The following is a 21,126-nucleotide window of genomic DNA, read 5'->3' as shown; positions in this document are numbered from 1 at the left end:
TATCTTCTGTTTTTTGGTATTACTTGACAACAACTGAGGGTTTGATGGTTTTCTCAAAAAAAAATCTTCTGTTCCTGTTGCTTTTGAAAATTGCAATACTAATGTAAAACACTACCAGTTTTATTAAATAGAATTCTCTAGCCTTTTTAAAAAATAAATTTTTAATCATGTCACATGTTTTGTCACATTGTGTATGTGAGTTAAGGGTAATTTTTGCACACTTATACTTGGAAAATCATGAATCTTTATTTGTGATGGAAATGTGTGAAACCTCTTCACTGGCTAAATGTGCATTCATGCACAACACGTTGCAGAGACTGGATTGCTTAAGAATAGCCTACTGTGGATGCACTGCAGGCTGCATTCATTTGGAAGATCACAGTTTGGAATATTGTTCGGTGTATGTTAGAAAGCACATAGTTTCATTTATCTGTGTTTGTCTCTGCTTCCTCTTGGGACTAAAAAAAGGGGTGGAGGGAAATATGTATGGAGTGTGGGCAATTTTGAGAGGAGACTTGAACTGTGGACCTGTAGGAGTCCCTAGTGATCAATCAACCAAACTGTTAGTAATAGCTGCATTTAATACGAGCTTAGTTAAGCAGTAAAGCTTGTGGGTATGGGAAAGGATTGGTGTGCTCAATGTTAGCATACTTCCTATGATACCAACCTCCCATTTAGTTTATCCAATTGTTATTACTTATTTGATTTATATATAAAAGGCCTAATATCACCATTCCCTCTAGTAATAATCTCAAGTGGTTTCTGTTTTGGGTAAGAATGCCATCTTCATAAACAGATGAAATTTCAGATGAAACTTAGTGTTTGTGCATTCCTAAGTGTTGATTGTCTCATTCTATGTGTTTAAATCTATGCTTTCTTGTGTTTGAAAATTCAGAAAACCTTTGGTGTGCTTCTTTTCAGGAACAGAATGCGAAGACCTCATCGAAGAGTTGCTGTGTTGCCTCATCCAGCTCATTGTTGAAATTCCCCTCTTGTAAGTTGGGTTTCTTTGCAGCCTCTTTCTCTAAACCAAGCTTTTGAGCAAATATAAAACTTAAGATGATGGGGGTCAATGTTTAAAAAAAAAAAATTTTTTTTTTTGAATTTGAATGCTCTATGTTATGGTAAAGGACTGATAATGATAAACTGCTGCCAGTAGCAGCCCTGAATATTTTGCTGGAAGAAATAATGGTCAGCATCTCATACCCAGTTCAAACCATGAGCAGGAGGCATCCTGTTTTATTTTGTAATTTTGTTATTTGTTTTAGGTACCTCTGAAAGTTTTAGGTACCCACTAGAAAGTTACTACCAACTTTTGGTTGGAAACGGTTGTGCTATTTTTACAGGGGAGGGTACATCAGAGGCATCATCACTTCATCTCTGGGGCACCCAGCGAGATGCGAACAAAAGTTCCTGTTCTGTGCTTGAGTGGGCTTTTGAACTGCAGTCGTGTGGCTTGTTCTCATTTAATGTTTGTTTCTGAAATACCGGTGAATTGATAGCTGAAGAAGAGAGACGTGACTAAGTAGAATGTTTCTGTAGATCTCCAGTGCAAAATTGATTTGTTTCCATTGTTTTTTTTAAATGCATCTGTCTTATTTGAGATGTGTTGTTTCCACATGCCACTGGGATATGTGCCATGAAGCATCCTTCACTTTTCTTATTTGCAGTCCATAGTATTAAAGGGAGAAGAACTTTTTTTTTCTCCAATAAAAAAGTTTCACACCTGTCCTTTTTAATTTTACCTTTTCTTTACAAGGTAAACTTTACCAAAGATAGTGTTAGCAATAGCTGTTGTGTTTAATATTGCGTTGTTATCTGTACCTCAAATATGTGTTGTTGCAATTAAAGCATCACAACTTTGAAAGAGTTTCACAGATTATCTGTTATAGTATAGTACATATCTCTGATTTAGTTTTCATACTGCTGATTGCTCTTTTGGTTGGAAAGCTGACAAAGATACAATAGTTTTTGAAACATTGCTCTCATTAAATACAATGCTGTCAGCATTACATGAGGGTTTTGGTAGTCACTGTGTAATGAATTAGCAATATGATTTAGTGTGTCATTCTCCAAAGCCTGTCAGTACTTCCTGGAACAGATACACTTTTTGTTTGGCACAGATTAGAAGAAATACGAAGGGGTGAAAGGACTGAAATATATGGGCAAGTTCATAAATCCTGTGGGTTGTTTGTTTTTTTTTTTTCTTTTTTTTTCCCTTCTTGGAAGTCCCAATGGCTGTATAGAGTCCAATATCATTTATTCTGTCTTTCTGGCAGAAAACATTTTGCAGGCATAATTGTTCTTAACCTTTTTCAACAGTTGAACCTGTCAGCATCTCTGTTCTGCGTGAATGTGGTTGCTGGGAATGGAAATAGTTGTTGAAAGCACTTATTTTACAATATGATATAGTAATAATAATGGTTCACTCAAAGTTATATAACTGCTCTATAATCTTTAATGTTCAGCTATATTGGAATCATATTCACTCTTCTCATAAGTGTTAGATGTGGAAAGATTTTTTTTTTTTGCAAACAAGTTTTCTTGGCTAAATTTTTCCTGTGATAGTATGCTACTGCGTTGTTAATTTGGACAAGGTTAAGTAGGGTAGTAACACTTATAAAAGTGTATAATATTGTATTGTTTAGCAATGTAATGTGTTTAACAACGTAATAATGCCTTAACAATAATTTTTTTTCCCCAGGTCATTGAAAGGAAAGTAGGTAGGGGAAAGGTATGGAAAAACTTGCTTGCTCTAATACACGGTCAGAAAAATGGTCCCTGCTGAGAGTTTTCATTCAGTTTGATCTCTCTTGTTGCTGAAGGTTGCCTTCTTAGCAGCTGTACTGTAAATCAAAAGTAGCTGTATCTTAAGTCAGAAGACAAAAGGACCACAATCTACTGCGGGAGGAAGGAAATGAACTCTGTTTTTCTTTATAAAGATGGTATGAAGCTGAGGCATTTTTTGCCTAAGGTAATACTAAATTTTTTTTCAGGGGAGTCATCAGAGTTGTTTTGGTAGTGACATGGCTCTTGGCCTCCCTTCCTCCCTGATCAGATTTATGCTCAGTTCTTTCCCATCTTTCTATCAAGGGAGTAGTTAATTTTTTTGCTGTAACTGGAATAGATCAAGAAAATTTCAAGTCTGATATATGAGTTTTGGGAAGGAATTGGTTGTCCGAGTGGACTGCATAGTAGACAGTGTTGCTGGATGAAGCTGTGTAGATTGTGTTATGGAGTAAAGAGAAATTTGATTATAAGATAGATGATATCATTTCTGTTCAGTCTGGAATATCACATTGAGAAGTTGTATGTGTAAGATGATGGGTGCTGTTGGGAGGAGAGTTTTAGGATACTTCTATGTAGTATTTTTCAGGTGGGTGCCTAGTCTAGGCCTGTGTTCCAGCCTGGCCAAGAGCGAGCCTTTGGGCTTGGGCTTGGCACTGGGCTAACCAAACTCATGAAGGATCGAGTCTGCCCTGAGCATGAGCAGAGCCTGCTCAGCTCTGAGCCTGCTTCACCCAGAGTCTTGGCGAAATGAGCTCGTGTCTGGCTGCAAAACAATGTGTAGACGCATTTGTAATATGTAACTGGGCAGTCAAGCTCGAAACTAATAACCACAGTGTGCGAGATGGGGAGGAAGACAAATCAGAAGTCTGTAACTCACCTCTCTATCTCTTCCTGTGAGGTATAGCTGAAGAACCGAAATGTGTTGATTTTTGTTCAGAAAAGTTCCGGAGATGTACAGCGATGAACAGCTGGAAAGATTGTCTCAGAATTATCCATCATGAACAGAAAAAGCTATTTCTCTGAGTTAGAACTTGCATTGGGAAAGGCAAAAGCACGTTATGGAAGTTGCCCTCAGCATAGCTAAAATGGGTGGTAGTAGGGACCGTGGGACTCAACAGCTTTGTGGCCCTCTATCTGAGACTTATTAAAAAGACCTTAGATTAATTACCCTTTTGCAAAGCAGACTGCTGCATTGTACAAAAAGCCAAAGGGAAAAGTGTCAAATATTGACATTTAATTTTAAGAAATTTTATTTAAACTACATTATTGCTTTTTAAAAATGAGACCTGTGCAGTCCCTTGTAAGACTTGAGTTACGGTATGTTGATCTTTGATTTATGGCTCCTTTGGGTGTGTTATGGATACTCTGCTTTTTCTTTGGTCATGTTGATGTTAGCACCCAAGAGTGTGCATTAATGATCAAAACTACATAGTCAGCAAAAAAGGTACAACTTCGATATTTAATCATATCTGTTTTGCATAGAAACTATCGCTAACATTTTGTTGCAAGATTGAGCTCCCAAAGTTTTAAATTATAAAGGCTTCTTTCAGCAGCTTGTTAAGAACTGGGTACGCACAACTGAACATCTGGTTGTTATCAGTACATTTTCACTTCATTTAAAAACTATAAATGTATATAGAGGAAAAATGAAATACTGTGATCCAGTTACATCATTGTTAAGTAGCACCCTGTGGTGCCACTAGAAGTTAGTTGATATTTCCATTACATTCTGTTATTTTGTACAGTTAAATTTGTTTTAGGTTGCAGTCTTTCTTTGAAACTAAATTTGAAAGACTGGAATCCTGTTAACAGTATTTGACTCATTTAAGGATGATCTCTACATTTTCTGGGAGTTTAATACTCAGGTATAGGAGGAAGAAGGGAAATATAATTGATTATAAAGCTCTGCAGAATCATTGCAGTGTGCAAACAATGTCATGTACAGATAATGAGAAATGTTTTTGTTCAGGCTTTTTCCTTGCTAATTTCTCCCCTATTTTGGGGAGAATATTTCATATTGTATTTTTTTTTTTGTTATTACTTTTAGAACAGTAGCTTAGAATACTGCTTTTTAAAAACAGCAATTCAGAGAACTTAAGAGTGTAGTAGCTCTGATACTTGAACAACTATTTGACTTCAGCACTTTTTGGCAACTCTGTCTAATCATCAAAGGGAAACTTCCATCTGTTTGAGCTGATGTTGAAGCTAGCTGAAATACCCCAACTGATGGACATTTATACTGCTTCTCAGTGAAGATCATCAAGGTTTATGAACAACTGCTGATAAACATAGGAGGAGACTACTGTGCTCCTTGTAGGAGGGATCTGATAAATGTAAAGGGGGTTTTACTCGCAGCTGCACCTTGTAGTGTAGCAGAACAAGATGTGTTTCTTTGAGGGCTTTTCTGTCTTGTTGTGAGTGTTTGCAGGTCAAGACCTAGTACAGATGCTTTTGAGTGAATAATGAGTGTTTCTGTCTGCATGGGTGCTGTCTTGCGTAGCCACGAAGAGTGCTGTGTTGCATGACCATCTGTTAGCTCAACAGCGCAGCTGAGCTGAAATGCCTTTAGACTTGGCTGTTTTTTTGATAAGTAGATCAATGGGTTTCAAGTGTTTTTTTTTAATTTTTGTTTATTTTGAAGATTTTTCTTTATCAGTCATTTATCCTTTTCTGTTTTGTGAAGGCATATGAGTGGCCTTTTAAGTGTCTAAAAGTCTCAAGCTGGAGAACCTTTAGTTGTGTTGCATATTCTTCTTTTTCTGTTCTAATTTTATTCTAATTTAGTTTTTATTTCAGATTAGTGTTTCTGTATGACCTGCCTTCTCAGCAGGCTAGCTATTACTTATATTCAACTTGTAACAGTCTTGTATTTATCTTGTAACAATCTTTGTAATCTCAGGGTCTAATACCAAAGCTCTGGACTGTTTGATCATTCATCATGCAGTATAATCATGCTCCTAATAATGTACTTTCTCTGTCGTAGTTTTCAGCCCTGTTATCACAACAGGTATTGGATACATCTTGAAAAAACACTTGCTGGCAAGTATTTGGGTGCAGTCTATGATTTGGGCAGCCAAGATACATAGGCACTGAAGTTGAGTAGATCTGTTGATGCCTCAGGAGTTTGCAGACTGTTTAAAATCAGTGACAGCTACCAGACTAACAGGCATTAGCCTGTTTTTTCCATTGCCTAAACATGTGTTAGATCAAAATAGGTTGTTGTTGCCACTGAGTGCCACTACCTTGAGTTGACTCTGTCTTGAAATCAGTGGCTCATATTTGAGTGAGCGAGATGAAGGAGAAGTGGTGTTATCAAGAGACCTTTCTCCACCAGCGCTGGAGCAGGTCTCTCTTTCACCTAGACTGCACTGCCAGAAGACCTGACATGATTCATACGGATCTGGCACTGTCCAGTTCTCTGCGCTGTTTTGGCAGTAGCTCTTTCAGCACACAGGTTGTCTTTCTGCTGCTGCCGCCTTTTCCCTTAGAGTTGAAAGCTACACAGGCCTAGTAATTTGAGCTGCCCATTTTGATGGGTAAGTATTTTGGACTGTTTTCGTGTCATCTCTTGTTCTAAGATTTAGTGGATACTATTTACAAGACTTGCTGATATCAGAGATAAGTATAGAAGAACATAGCTCTGTGCAACAATTGAAAATCCTAAATACTTTATAATATTTTCAATCTGTAGAGGGAAAAACTGAGTTCCAGTGAGCTGAAAATGTATTCAGCCACGTGGTCTGGGATGGTTTAGGAAAAGACCTGGGAATAAAAGGTCTCAAAATCCCACAATTGTTTTAATCACTTAAATAGTCACTTCAGAATATTTTCAGCTTTGTTAGGTGGTTTTCTCAATCTTTCATTCTGTCTCCCAGTTAAGAAAGCCCAGTGGTGGGAAGATGTAACAGGAGAGGTTGGAGGTGCCCTCTGCTCTCAGTTGGTATTGCTTGAGTGCCTGTTTGGGACGTCTCCCAGATGTTTGGAGTCAGCTGTAATGTGTAGCGTGTTATTGGCCACCACGGTGCATATTTGCCACCAGTGGGTGTAAAGTCAGGAATGATTCCAAGAGGAAAGATTACGTTCACTTTGAGTTGTACTTGTATCCTGAGACTGATAACCAGATATTCTACTTGCTTTTCAACTTTCAAACCTGCTCCTATTCTCTGTGGTGACTCCTCTTTCACCTTTCTGGTGGACCCTCAGGAAGCAGGGAAATGAAACCTGGTTCCTGTATGATTTGAGGCTTTTTGTATGAATCAGCCCTTTTGGCAACTCTCCGAAATTAGAAAATGAGTTGCCTTTTAACCTTTTAATACTTAGAGTAGAAAGCTCTGGCTGGGTGAAAGTTCAGGAAAATATTTAAACAGGGAGGGGATTTGGTCTCGTGGTCTGTGTGATGGTGTGAGTTGAAATTCAGAGTTTTGTTTCTGACTGCTCAGCCTGTTTGCTCTTTGTGTGTGTGAAATCATTTATAAGCGCTCAACCTCCACTTGCTAAGGTGTAGAAATAGCTGCATTTCATTGAGTGATAAAGGTGTTTACAAAAGCATGTGACTTGAGGAGTAATTGGAGTTCCTAACTGGGATTGGTTGCCTCTATGCTTAATCTTGGTTTCTCCTTCGCAGTCCTCTCTCTCAGGCAGGGAACAAAGCTGGATGATGTGGATGAGCACAGAAAGCAGTTCTCAGCATTGCCTGGGCTTGGAGAGAGGCCAGCAGCTGCAGGGTGATGACACTTAGGTAGATAGTTGAAGTTCTTGGTAGATCATGCTGGTAGAAGGTTGTCCAAATCCACTTCTTAGTTTTGAATGCAGCAAGCGGATAGTTTTGGTTAAATTATACTTATATTACACTAACACCCAGAAGTCTTGTATTTTGGAGCTCCAGTCATGATACAAACTCAGAATAAAAAAAATGACCCCTTCTCTGAAGAGTTTATAATCTAAGAGAATCGCAGATAGATAAGACAGTTTTTTAGGTACACCAGTAGCCTCTAAAGCAACACTTGTTGCCAGAAGGCAGTTTTAAGTTTGGTGTCTTATGCAAGGAACTGGACCTGCTCAGTCTGGGTAAAGGAGCAGGAACTTGCTATACCTCACTTGATGTGAAACCAAGGAGAATAGCTGCTTATAACCCACTGTCTTTGAATAAAGAAATAACTCAAATGCAGGAGAGAAATGATTTCATGAAAAAATCATGATTGCCATGATTTCTAGAGTTAGGTGCATGACTGACTGTGCTCTCATGAAAGAAATCCTTCTTAAAAGAGGAGCAAAAGAAGAATATCTGTTAGCTTGTCTGCTTGATTTAGGAATATATTCTCTAATGAAAAGGAGAGAGAGAGAAAGAAAGAAGAAAAAAAAATAAACCAGAATAAATATTGAAATCTCCAAACTAGATAATCCAGAAAAGAGGAGAGCTGTGTATAGTACGGTGCATTGCTCTATAAAGTGTATTTACTTGGGACATGGAATCGTCACAAGCCTTATCTGGGGTCTGTGGATGTTTTTTTTGTAAGGTATTTGTGAAGGAAAAAAAAAACCTGTACAGAAACTCAAACCATCATACCCTTCTTCTGGTTTTCTGAAATAAATAGATAAAGAATTCTGACATGTAATTGATACATGAGTTCATTATTTCTAGTTTCCTCCTTATCTGCAAGCAAACAATTTTAAGAGGAAGTCAAACATCAGCATAAATTCCATGTAAAGTCATTCTATATGAACATTAAAAAAAAATAAAATCAAAAACAAAAACCCCCTTTTTCTATAGTCTCTCAATATAAATAAACAGTATTTTCTTTGAAGTTAAAAGAGGTTCCTGGTAGTTCTTGTGACCTGTTAGAAATGCTTGAGTTTCGGAAACTGTACATTTGACCCTTAGCAGAGAAAATGATTTTCCTCTGAAGCTTGTCCTTGTGCTGCTGGATTAAGGATGACTCTGTCTTAGGGGTTACCCCAGATATTGGGACTCTTAATTGCATTTGTATGAGAGCAGATTTAATTTGAACAACTGCTTCTACAATGGATCTGCAGTTAAGTGTTATTTAATTGGATTTTGAATAGAGAGAAAAAGAGAATAACTCACTAACTGGAGTTGCATGAATTTAACTTTTTTCTTTTTTCCTTCAGAGTTTTATAAGGGTACTGAAAGCAGAATTTTTTCAAAAGTTACAGTAACCTCACTGTTTATTTCTTTACACTGAGTTTATAAAAATGGAAAAGAACATTGCAATGTCCCCTTAGGTTTGCCTTTCCACTTGTGTGGTTTGTCAGGGAAGTAACTAAAGGAGTGACTGAAATGGAGAAACGGCATACTAGACTTTGTGAAATTTGTTTCCCCTCAGCAGAGCGACCCAGGTATTTCGGATGTTGCAGCACGTCATGAAGTCTGCCTTTGGTTCATCGGACCAGGTTAAACTTAGGGGAGGGAGTCATTGCTCTTGTACTCCTGGCCTCTGTGATGATAAGCTCCTGAATTTTTTCTATAACCGAAAATATTTCTTCCAAGCTTTTCATTTTATTTTCGTATAAAAATATATATATATATATTTTTTTTTTTACAAATTTTCCTGGTGGCTAAACATCTAATAGTAGCTCTATAGCTCTTCCGTGCTTTGGTTGGGACGGACATAGGTAGTCAGTGGCAATACATCGCACTTTAGCGAGGAGCTGGGAACCGTTCCTAGCTCGGTCTGGTTCCTGGCTCAGAGGAATTTGCAGTGGAACCAGATCACAGTGTAACCTCTGGCCTGATCTAATTATCAACACTTACACTGGCCAGCTTTCCGAGGAGTGGGCAAAAAGTCCAGTAACTCACAGAAGTGAAAGCTAATTAAAATGCTCTTCACGATTTTTAAGGAAGAACGTTGTTTAGGCAGTGCGTCTTTTTCCTGACATGCAACTTAAAATGTTATGGATTCAAATACTTAAATTGAGAGAGAGAGAATAAAAACAGTGAGTTTGCATAACCTTCTCTTTCAAAAACATTTTTGTATCAGAGGTAGTGGGGCGCAGTGGACTTGTGCATAGCACTGCGATCCAGGAAACTGTGATTCCAGTTTGCTGTTGGCTTAGAGCAAATAACTAATGCTCTCTTTCTCCAGCAACTCTGGCCTCGAGCTACTACAAAAGAGTTTTAATTAAGCTATCTATATGCTATAATGCATGAAGCTGTTCTTCCTCATGTTTTACAGTCATGCAAGTTATTTACAGTATTTCTAGTAGCACACTTGAGAGTATGAAAATAATTATGTGCTAAAAATTAAACTGATTTCTTCTAAAGAAAAAGCCTGTCCTTTTTGTAAGGACTACACCAGTTCTAATCCTGAGACTAAGAGTTAGCAGTTTTATTCCCACTAGTCTTTTCCATTATGTGTTTGTTTGTTTTTTTCCAAGAGATATTGCACTACCTTGTCATCATTGTTTGAAAAAGCACCTCAGTTTTGTGTTTACGCTTGCCTTAACTGTTAAGAATATAGTCGTTGGAAAGTGGCATTGTAATGCAGGAAATAAATTTAACATGACTGCTTTAACACACGTTGCTGGATTTTTTTTAAAATACAGATACTATAAAATCTTTGAAATTGGGAAATATAAAGAGATCTCTGAATTTCTATAAGCTCCCGGGAGAATGTCAAAATAACTTGATAATTGGCCCCTTACACCCGTTATACATAGCATAATATTATTAGTTCATGAAGCATACTGCGAAAATAGGTAGCAACAGCAGAGGAAACTTTAAAAATGCTTAAGAACAATCTTTGTAATGGATTAGAGGATGTTATTGGTGCACTGGATGAGACATCTCCTTCCATTTGGAGGAGGAAAAAGTAGTCCATATTGGTTGAAAGCAAAAATAATACTGGTTCACATTTAAGTGAGCCACTGTGTTTTAAAAGTTTCTGTGCAATTTGTAATTTTTTTTTACTGATTAAGAAGGCAAATACCATTTTCCTTTCTCCTCTTTTTAAAAATACGATCTGTAGTAAGGCCACTTTAGGCAGAGTGAGCAACAGAAACTACAAGATGTCCAAAATAGCAGCTCTATCTCCCATCCTGTTTGCTGCACAGCTTTTCCTAATTAACCTGTCCAACTTAATGAGCTTTGCTAAACTATGCGCAGTCAGTGTCTAATCATTACAGTACATTCTTTGGAATTGGCAGTAGAAATTAGCCATATCCTGAAATTTTGTACTTTACCATGGCCTTGCAAATACCATTTAATAGTTGAACAACTGTATATGCAGTATCTTGATATCCTAAGCATTTCTTATACTTAAGCTGGCATTTGTATGTTATCCTTTTCTTAGAGATCCACTTTTACTGCCAGAGGAAGCCATGTTCGACTAGCTGGACCGTTCTCTGACCTGGAATGATAGTTTTGTGACAATTGTGTTTAACAGCACAAAGGACTGTCCTGTTAATATTCTGAGATATTATTATTAGAATGAAGTATAGTCTGAAAATTGCAATTGCAATGTTCTGGGTAATACGTCAATGTTTTTATATTGCCTTGTCCTTTGGCATGTCATAAAAATGCTTACATCTAAGAAAAATAATCTATTGTCCGTATGAAGTGATTCTGTTTTTTTAACAAGTGTTTTTTTTTTTTGAACTTGTTATTTCCGTGTTCCCAGTTGAGACTCACTGTGCTAAACAGTGTATAACCACATGTGAAGCTACTGCATGTTCCTATGATAGAAGTCAGTTTGTAAACAAAAGTGGTAGATTAACCTTTGTAAATATTCCCCTTTTCCTGCAGAGATATAACGTACAGCATTTCCTTGGAGGCCGTGACGACGCTTATTGTCTTCCTTTCCTGCCAATTATTTCACAAGGAAATTCTGCGAGAGAGCATCATTCATAAATACCTGATGCATGGTCGATGGTATGTCGTGTTCTGGGGCTGTAGCTAATGGCAAAACAAATCCTTCTCATGGCTTGTTTAGACTCTTTGTACTTGAAAACAAAAGATGACGAAATGCATTTTGATTGCAATTCAAAAGAAAGCAAGACACCGAAACAAATGCATCTTGAAAGGTTGTTGGAAGGTTTCAGGTTTAAATCTCATAGCCCTGATTTCAGTAAAACTATTCTGGAAGCAGTTTTAATTTTTATTTGAAGATAATTTCACTGGCTTCTTAAAATAGCTTTCACTTTTCAGGATGTTTTTTTGATTCAGCTATGGGCTTTTCCCTGTAATATTACAGTCTAGAGAACTAGACTGGGGAATACTTGGGAGAAATGGTGGTATGGGTAGGTCTGAGCTGGTAGATACCTGGCCTCTGGGTAGAGAGGGATGGAGATTTGGGGTAGGGAGTCTAGGGTAATGTGAAGAGTTCAAAGGGCATGGGTTGAAGAGGGTTAGAAATCATCACTGGAGATGGGAACCAGCTGTTTCTATAAAATTCTCTTCTGTTTTAGAAATATTTCAGCCTTATTTAAATCCAACAGATCTTGTGTACACCTGTCAGAATCACTGAAGTGAAGTCAGATGTTTCACTGCTCCTTGCAAATTGACCCCAGCCACACACACAGCCAAAAATATCTTGGGGGTAGAGGAATGCTCTTGTTACCTGCTTTATATGACCAAAACATAGAGGGAAAACCAAATGAATACCATGTTTTTCCCTTGCATAAATATTTTTCCCTTTGTGTCTTGGGGTAAAAGAATACAGTGATTCCACATTTTAAATGGTTGATTTAAAAGTAGTATTGAAAACTGAAAATAAACAAAAAACGTTGTCATGATCCTGCCCTTGAAGGTGATCCCACAGTGTCCCGCTAAAGTCAGCGCAGCCTTACGTGAGCGTTCTTTCCCTTTCCAACCTAAAAGAAGGTAGGTCAAAAAACCCCCCCAAAAAGCTAAACATAGCCTAGTTCCAGAGCACAAAGGGGTGCATAGCATTGACTTTGTAGCTGAGCCAAATTTTGCAACTTTTGAGTCGACTAAGGCTGTCTTGTTTTTCTTTTCAGTCTTCCATATACCAGCAGACTTGTGAAAACTTTACTATATAATTTCATTAGACAAGAAAGAAGCCCGCCTCCAGGGACTCACGTCTTTCAGCAGCAAACAGATGGAGGAGGACTGCTTTATGGAATTGCCTCTGGGGTGGCAAGTGAGTCGTCTTTTCTATAAACAGTTTTTCAAACCTTATGAAGTACATTGCCTTCGGTGTGACCACTCTTGTAAACACACCTGTAGCCCATTTCTTTTTCCAACAGTGATATCAGTGTGTCTGCTCAATACAGAAAAGCTGTCCACAGGCTTGCTCTGAGTTGTAGTATTAGTATCCACCTATAGATGTGTTAGAATCTGAAGCAATTATATTTGCAGAGATGTCATCCTTGCAGGAGAGCAAATGGTAGAAGTAGCTCTGGATGTACTTTTTCCTTTTTTTTTTTTTCCTTCTTTTGTTAATACATTAAAAAAAGGAAATAATTACCTCTACCCCAAGACCTATAAACATTTCCAGAGAATGTACATATTTTATTCTTTATAGTTATTCAACGGATATACGGAAGTGGGCTAGATATGAATTTTTGTAAAAGATATTGTAGTGTATACCCATCCTGGTAGGTTGACTAATTCTTTTCATGACTGGTATGAATAGCTTATGGTCTTTTGTGATTGGACCTTTTGCTATCGATAGTTTGAACATCTCCTGAAGAATATTCAAAACTTAATGCCATTTTTTGGTAAGAAAAAGGTTTCTCCTGTTTGTTATACAGCACACTATGTTTTGGTTGGTGGTTGCTCTCTTCCCCACGGAAGACACATTTTATTAGTATGTGTATTACATATAAAAGTTCTTCCTAAAGGATTTTTTTTTATCATATAATAAGAATAAAATATATTCTCTTGAGAAAAGTAATGATATACGTTACTTTCCTTTTTCCTGCTAAACTAAATAACACTTTGCAAGCTGGTTGCTGTTGGAACGTATGCTATCTATTCTGATCTCTTATGAAATCCCTTCACTGACTGCATCCCCGGGGGATATTAAAGTTCAGGCCCCGAGTAGTCTGCCAGGAAATATTTTTACAGCCTGTGACGATGCATCTGGATCTCCTCATGGAGGCAGTAAAAGAGCACGGCTTTGACTTGGTGCATATCCCTAAACACATTGCTGCTTCTGTGCAAGGTGAAGTTACAGCTCCCTTCTGGTTTCCAGTTTGGATTCGCAAGGGTGTAGGACTCTGCGACGTTTGGGTCGTGCCCATGGCGCGTCAGAAAGACGGTTGGTTCGCAGTTTATTTAAAAAGAGAAGAGAAATTAATCAAATTGTTTGCTCCAGCCATTTTGTTCTGAGAGTCCCAACAGGTACATTCTCTTCCTCCTTTTCAGGAAAATTGCTCTTAAATTGTTTTTCCAAAGCAGTTTTCAATATGTGGTTTGTACTTTTGCTTATGACTGGAGAGTAGTTTTCACTGCATATTTTGTTGAAACGTGTACTTACCTCATGTTTTTATTCATCTTAGTTCTAATCTCTCTAGTCCTGCTTGAGTATGTTTCTGTGTTAGTGCAGCCATACACAAAATACCATTTATTTTATTTTATTTTATTTTTTTCCTTGTGTGTTCTCTTGGTGCAGGTTGTATTCAGTAATACTCTGTTTTTAACCCTTTATATTTCCAGGCCATTCATTTTGAGGTGTGTGTGGGAGATTGCTCCCTGCCCACCCCTTACCCTGCCCAAGAGGGAAACGTGCTGGAAAGCAGTCTCAGCCCTGCAGAATTACTCCACTTCAAAGTTTTGAGCCCTGTTTTTCTGTCTGCCACGATAGGCAAGACCAAACTATGTTCACAGGCTGTATTAGCTCAAGAAAAGCTAATACAGGGCATCTTTTCGTAGATTCTCCATTCAAGGTTTGGAAGAAGCTACTGTGAAATAATATTCCTAAAAAAAAATGGTTTTCAGTCTTTTGGATTTTCAGTGCACATGCAAACAGCATATGGAATGAAACCCTGCCAGCTCCAGTCCGCCTTCGTTGTTTTTCATGGATCTGTAGAGTTAGTCCAGAACTCCCCAAATCCTGTAGATCACGGTTTGGAAGTTTCTGTGTTAAAAAGTTCTGAAGTGCCGTATTCGTACGGTGACCGGGCATATGCACGCAGGAGCTGAACCGCAGGAAAATGCACTGCGTCCTCGCTGTTAGGGAATTGCGTAGTTGGTAAGGTCCATCCAAATCGCCACCACTCTCTCCTCCTCTGCCGCTACTCTGATGCCATATCCCTGCGTGACTTTTTGTTTCTTGTATATCAAGTTTGCGTTGCTTAGTGTAGACTCTTAAGGTTTCTGCCTACGTCTGTTCTAGTCTCTGCCTACGCTTCCACCCCCTTCAGTCCTCTTGAACCGTTCTCTTAGCAGCTCCCTTTTGTTGCCTCTTTCATGAGTACCTGAAGTGCCACATCATCTTCTGGTGAATTAAGCATCTTCATTTAAAGCTTTACGTAGAACACCCTTTTAAAAAGCACTTTCTGATGACCCACCCAGGAAAGGGTAAAAAATAAATGCCATCATGCTGTTAGAAAACTGAGGTATTTTTTCTGTTTGTGCCCAAATGGTTAGCTAATATTTTTTTTGGTGTCTGAATTACTTGCCTGTATACGCTGTTTAGACTATTTGGACTATAAATGAAATTGGACATAATAGGATTGGGTAGAGTAAATGGTGTATTTGTCCATCCATAGTATCTCTGAATATGGTTTTACAGGAGAAATTAAAAGTGAATTTTCTTCTTCCATGTAAGTTGTTTGGCATCTTTTGAATGGCACATAATGCTTAAAAAACATCTTATTGAAATATCCTACATACAATCTATATAGAATGAAAATAGCCTGATTTTTTAAAATCTTTTTTATTTTTCATACGAACTTTTGAAGGTAATTTTTGTACTTGGCAATTTGGAATTATTAAACTTGATACCTCACAGTCATCCACCTTACCATATATGATGTTGTGCATATTTTGTAGTCACTTGCACTGCAGCAGTAGATCAACAAAATTTTAAGCGCTATATTTTCAATTCCTCTCCTCCCCCCTTCCTTCCTGGTGATTCAGCAGGAGCGATAATTATATATGCTATGAGACGTTTACCCTGTGGTCTCCTTTCCCACTGTTAACCCCCTCCTGCTTCTCATCCCTCGTAGCCACTTTCTTTCTCTCTTGTGAGCCTCCTTAATGCTGAAACCGTGCAACCTGCATCCTCACACCAGTGACTTCTCCTTGCTTCGGCCTCTGATTGCGTGCGAGTTATCTGTGTGCGAAAGTACGTTTCTCCATCTTGTATGTAAAATACCTTGATTAGGATTGTGTTCCCATTACGTTATCATCCAGTAGTTCAATAAACAACTGTGGTTTTGGAGCGGCGGGGGAAATGACGGTATTCTAGCTTTTTGACTTCATAGATGACATTCTTATGTACAATGTCTTTGGCTTTCAGTCTACCTTGTATCTTTGAAGTCTTTTTATAGGTGTGCAAAAAAACTGTAAAGTGCCACTAGGTCCAGCTATATATAATTGCTGTGTTGTGAAGGCATAAATGACTTATCAATATGTGGCAGGAGAAATTAGACTTATTAATATTACTTACTAGTTTTATTTATATTAGACTTCTTATTTATATTTTTCTGGGTTCAGAAAGTACATTGAACCAGCTTAGCTTCAAAGAATTTTTTTTTTTCCCATGGTTTAAAATCTCCTCCTCCTTTTTTAGACTATTACTAATTCTTGCGAATTCATGGTCCACAGCTAACCAAACTGAGAAAACTTTTTGTGGGCAAGCAATATTTTTAATCAGCCACTTTTTCTTGCAAAACAAAACTCATTTTACAGTGAAAAACTACCAAACAGGTGGTATGCTAAGGCAGGAAAATGTTAGTGCTGCTCAAAGAAGACTATTAAAAAAAAATAAGTCAATTTAAGTGGTTTCATTTGAAATAACTGGTCCAGTTTATGCTTTTCTGTTTAAAAAACAAAACAAAACAAAAAAACCAGCCAACCAAAAAAAAACTTTAATGTATCTTGAAGTACCTAGGAATTACTGCAGCAGTAGTCACATTCATTTAGTCTGTGCAGTTTAGATGCTTGTAGATGTTTTGCATGTAAGAAAATCATGGAAAGCTGTAGCTGATTTGACTTGTTTTGTCACCTGATTTGATCTTCATAACTAATCTGGCCCACGAGTGCACTATGGTGGCATTACACTCAATTCTGCAGTTTATGTTACAACACCTATTTGTTTTCTCGTGACAGTGCTCTTCGGTTCGAACTAGGCAAACATTCCTGACTGTTAATGACTTGCCATCATATAAGTATACGCTTTGGTCTGCATTATGTCATTCAGCATTAGTGTACTTGCAGGAGTCTGATTACCTATTTCGTACCTCTGTGACTACATGTACTCTGATTTATTCCTCCTCTCTTTTTGTGCTACATTCTAGTTAATAGGAAGACTTGCATGGTTATCTTTAACATTACAAGAAAACTAGTTATTCATAGAGGAAAAAGGCATTGTGTAGCTTGCTTTCCAATATCTAGATTAAAACATATCAACATAGGAAGACATAAAACTACTTTAACCAGTGCTTATCTGCCATTTCTTACTATTCCACTGAACTTTTCTTCTACTTACATATATTTCAGGCTGGATGTTTCTACCTTCCAGAACCTTTTTGTGATGCCTCATGGATCTATCTATCGTACATTCTGCTACATAAATTAAAATTTTGTCTGTGTCCCCTGGTGCTTAGTCATAAATGTTTAATTGTCTGTTCATGCTCATCATCATGAAAATGTAGACCTTAGACTTCTGTTCCAACTCTGTTGTTAATCTTATTTCTTGCTTACAGTCCATAACAGCATCATCCTGTTGTCACAGTAATCATGGCATCTTTGATTATGCCCGAATCAATGTCCAGGTCTTTAACTCTTTTTTTAAGTTTCTCCAAAGGTGAATCTGAACTGCAGCGAAACCTGTGACTGCAGCTCAAGCACATGTTCTTTGAAATTAAGTCGCTGAGTATTAGTAGTAGTGTTGCTGTGGCAGGTTCGAACTGCAAAATCTGCCCAGGAAGCAGAGTAAATTCGAGAGCAGCTAGATCCCGACCAAAATCCGTGCCACATAACCCATAGTGCTGTGAGTACCAGGGGAGCAGGTTTAATGTTAGATTGAGCTACTGTCAGCCTGGGGTGTGAATGTTGCCTTTGAGAGTCTTCATTGCCTTTTTTTCCCACAGATAAAACTCATCTTCTGTCTTAATGACAGTAGCTTAGAAAAGCATTGCCTCTGGCATAAATCTCTGGAGGCCAGAGATATATTTGCTATCAAGCTCTTACGCAGTTCCTTTGACGTACACAGTGTTGTTTTTCCTCTTCTTTCTGTTTTTTTAATCAAATTTATCTTCATGTTTTTGAATGATGCAGGAGTATGGGACAACTATACAGCAATAAAACTTCTGGTAGCATGCCTAGACACCAGGTCCACCAAACTTCTTGGGCTCTTATTGGCAAGGATCTGGCAACCAGCAAAGTTGTAATGATTTAAGAAATCCTTGATCTCATTCTTGTAAGCTTCACCAGTGTGCTTTTGATAGTAAGCCACCAGTGCTTTAAAAATAGCTGGACAGATTTTGCTCTAGGATCACCGCTCTTTACATAGACTTTGGCAACAACAGCAAAGCATTCCCTTCCTAGAAGAACCATTTATACTGTTTAGACTAGTATACTGAGCTTGGCTGTTCTTGGAAATCTTCAGTTCGCTCCAGCGAGACCATTTCCAGTTTTGCAGGGGGTATGGCTATTTTTTTCTTTCCTCCAAATTGCTGGACACTGCTGGGGGCCTTGGCTGCTGTGACTCCACCACTGCGACAGTGACGGTCGTTGTGGGAAGAACACTGGGTTAGACCCATCTTTGTTAGAACCTGGATGAGAACATAAGAACAAGCTCTACCTTCTCACTGACTGTGACAAATTGGATAAACTTGAAACACATTCAGAACACTGCTACAAATTCCATGCTTTCACAGCCCAACTGTTAAATTCCCCCAAAAGTTTGTACTTAACATTCTCAAAGCTTACATGTTTTTATTCTTCAGCTCCTCTTTAAAGCCTCTTATCTGTCATATCTCCTGGCAGTGTCTAGGCTCCCGGTGTGCTGAGAACACTGCTGATTATGTTGACTAATACTGTCTCTTTTCTCTTTCCAATCTCTCTCTGTTAATCCATTTTGTTTCTTGTCCTATATGTGGATCATAAGCTGCTTGGGATAGGGACCATCATTCAGTATGGACAGAACATAGCATGGTGAGGTTGTGGTTAGTGACCAGAGCTTCTGACTTCTGTGGTAAAGAAATCATAATTGGAACCGTATGTGTTATCTTGTTTACTAAGAGCTGTACAGGAAGTTTCACGAGGTGTGTTGGTGATTTATCGCCTTGACATTTATCTTAATATTCCAAAACCCTGAGCAGCTTCAAATAACCCACTATGTAAAACAACAACAACAAATCCCTATTGCCTCAAAACTGATTTTTCTTCTTTAATTCTATGAGTGAAACTGCTTGTTAGAGGAAACCAAGAATCAGGTTGAAGTATTGTAACATTAAAAGTTTTAAAATTTGATATCTTGCAAACATAAGTGCCAGAAAAAAAGAATTTTATATTGTTTAAAGAGATTTCCTGCTTTTCAAACTCTTCTCTTAACTCTAGAGAATTCCAGATAAATTGAAATTGAGATAAACAAAATATTTATATAAGTATAAAAGTTGTTTTATAGTTAATTGTTGAAATTTTAAGTTTGATCTTTTAGAAAAGTCTTATATACTTCAACTTGGGGATGGCTGGAAAGATGTTTGTGCCTCTTCACCTTAAAACCCAGTATCAACAAGGGTACTGATCTCCTACATAACATGTTTAAGCAATAAATATGAAAATGCTTTAAAAAGGCTGTAAATACCATTATTCCCAGTTTGTTTTTGAAGAAATTGCAAAGTAATAAAGTGGATTGGCCATGTCATCCAAGAGACAGACCCAAATCTGGGAATTAAACTGAAGTCTCTTGACTTTGGTTCAGTGTCTTCTTCCAGTAGGTCACAGAGCTTCTCCTTAAGTGTTGTCAGAACTTGAATGTTTTGAGTCACCTTTCTGGCTTGTAGATAACAGAATATGTAGGATTAATGTGTGACCAAGAGGATTTTTTGTACTAATATAGGATATTGAAATAACACAGCTGGGGATTTATAACTCTGTAAGGCAGTTATTCTTGATAACTTTGAGTATATTTTCAGTGTACCGCTCAGCAGGTCTTATCCTGCTTCACGTTTTGGGTTGAAAGTGTTCAGTAGTCCAGGAAAAATGGAGTATATGGTTTCAGCTGCATTGGTACCATTTTACAAATGGTTTTATGGTTAATACCTGCTTATTGGCAGGTTCTTTGGAGGGGTTCTGAAATGAATGGACAGGAGAAACTGAGCTGCTTTTCTGGCCACTGCTGAGGAACTTGATAAACTATACATACATACATATATATATATATTTTTTTGTTCTGTGTCAAAATTCAGTCTTCGTTCTGCTAATAGATTAATTTAATCCCAAGCTGCAGTTGTTACTAAATTACATGTTAAGCAGTTTCCCTTCATTCTTCTGCTATGCTACTATTGTCCCTAACACCTTCTGGGGGTGGGAGGGTCCAAACATCAGTTTCTTTGGATAAACCATTGCCACGTTCAGCATAGCAAGATGATTGTTTTGCCTTCTCACTGGCATGTCACTTCTACTTCAACACCTTGTGGTTGTTGAATTTTGTTTTTCTGTTATTGGTCATATCTTTAAAGACTAAAGAAAAGCAAAGACTACACTGTGGACTGACTAACTGTCTCTAGAAATACTGGTTAGCTAGCTTCGTTTATATATATATATATATATATATATATATATATATATATATTTTCCTATGGTAGGCTGCTGGAGTACCAGTTCTTTAGAGCTGCCGTTTTATTTTGCATTTTGCCTTTATTATTTTAGGCTCTAATTGTTCCTGCTTTGTTGAAGAGTTCTTTATAGCAAAATATATAGCTTCTGAGCATCTTTTTCCACTTGTGTTTTGCTTCATGCAAACAAGTGTGAATGTTGTCTAGTGGTCTTCTGAGAATGTGTTTAACTTAGGTATGGCACTTCCTTTTGTGTAGAAATTTGATTTAAGTTTGAAACTTTTATCTTGCTTCGAATGGAGCAGCAGTCCAGATGGCAGTGTTCTTCACCAACTCCTGGAGAACAGTCAAAACCTTTGATAAAGCCTTGGAAGGCAGGTTTATTTTGAAATAAAAACCTATTTT

At 37.7% G+C, this 21,126-nt stretch overlaps 1 protein-coding gene across 3 annotated transcripts in view; it reads left to right on the top strand.

Annotated features, from left to right (window-relative positions):
- The window catches only part of DYM (dymeclin), a 221,406-nt gene that overhangs the window by 33,887 nt on the left and 166,393 nt on the right, over positions 1 to 21,126 (top strand). For all 3 annotated transcript variants that reach the window (XM_067315529.1, XM_067315530.1, XM_067315531.1), the window contains 3 exons: positions 922 to 994; positions 11,552 to 11,677; positions 12,766 to 12,908. In XM_067315529.1, coding sequence (XP_067171630.1) covers positions 922 to 994; positions 11,552 to 11,677; positions 12,766 to 12,908 — 342 coding nt within the window. The remainder of the gene's footprint in view (positions 1 to 921; positions 995 to 11,551; positions 11,678 to 12,765; positions 12,909 to 21,126) is intronic.

Source organism: Apteryx mantelli, chromosome Z, assembly GCF_036417845.1.
Source record: "Apteryx mantelli isolate bAptMan1 chromosome Z, bAptMan1.hap1, whole genome shotgun sequence".
NCBI classification, from domain to species: domain Eukaryota; kingdom Metazoa; phylum Chordata; class Aves; order Apterygiformes; family Apterygidae; genus Apteryx; species Apteryx mantelli.
This window is presented reverse-complemented; position numbering and strand designations above follow the sequence as displayed.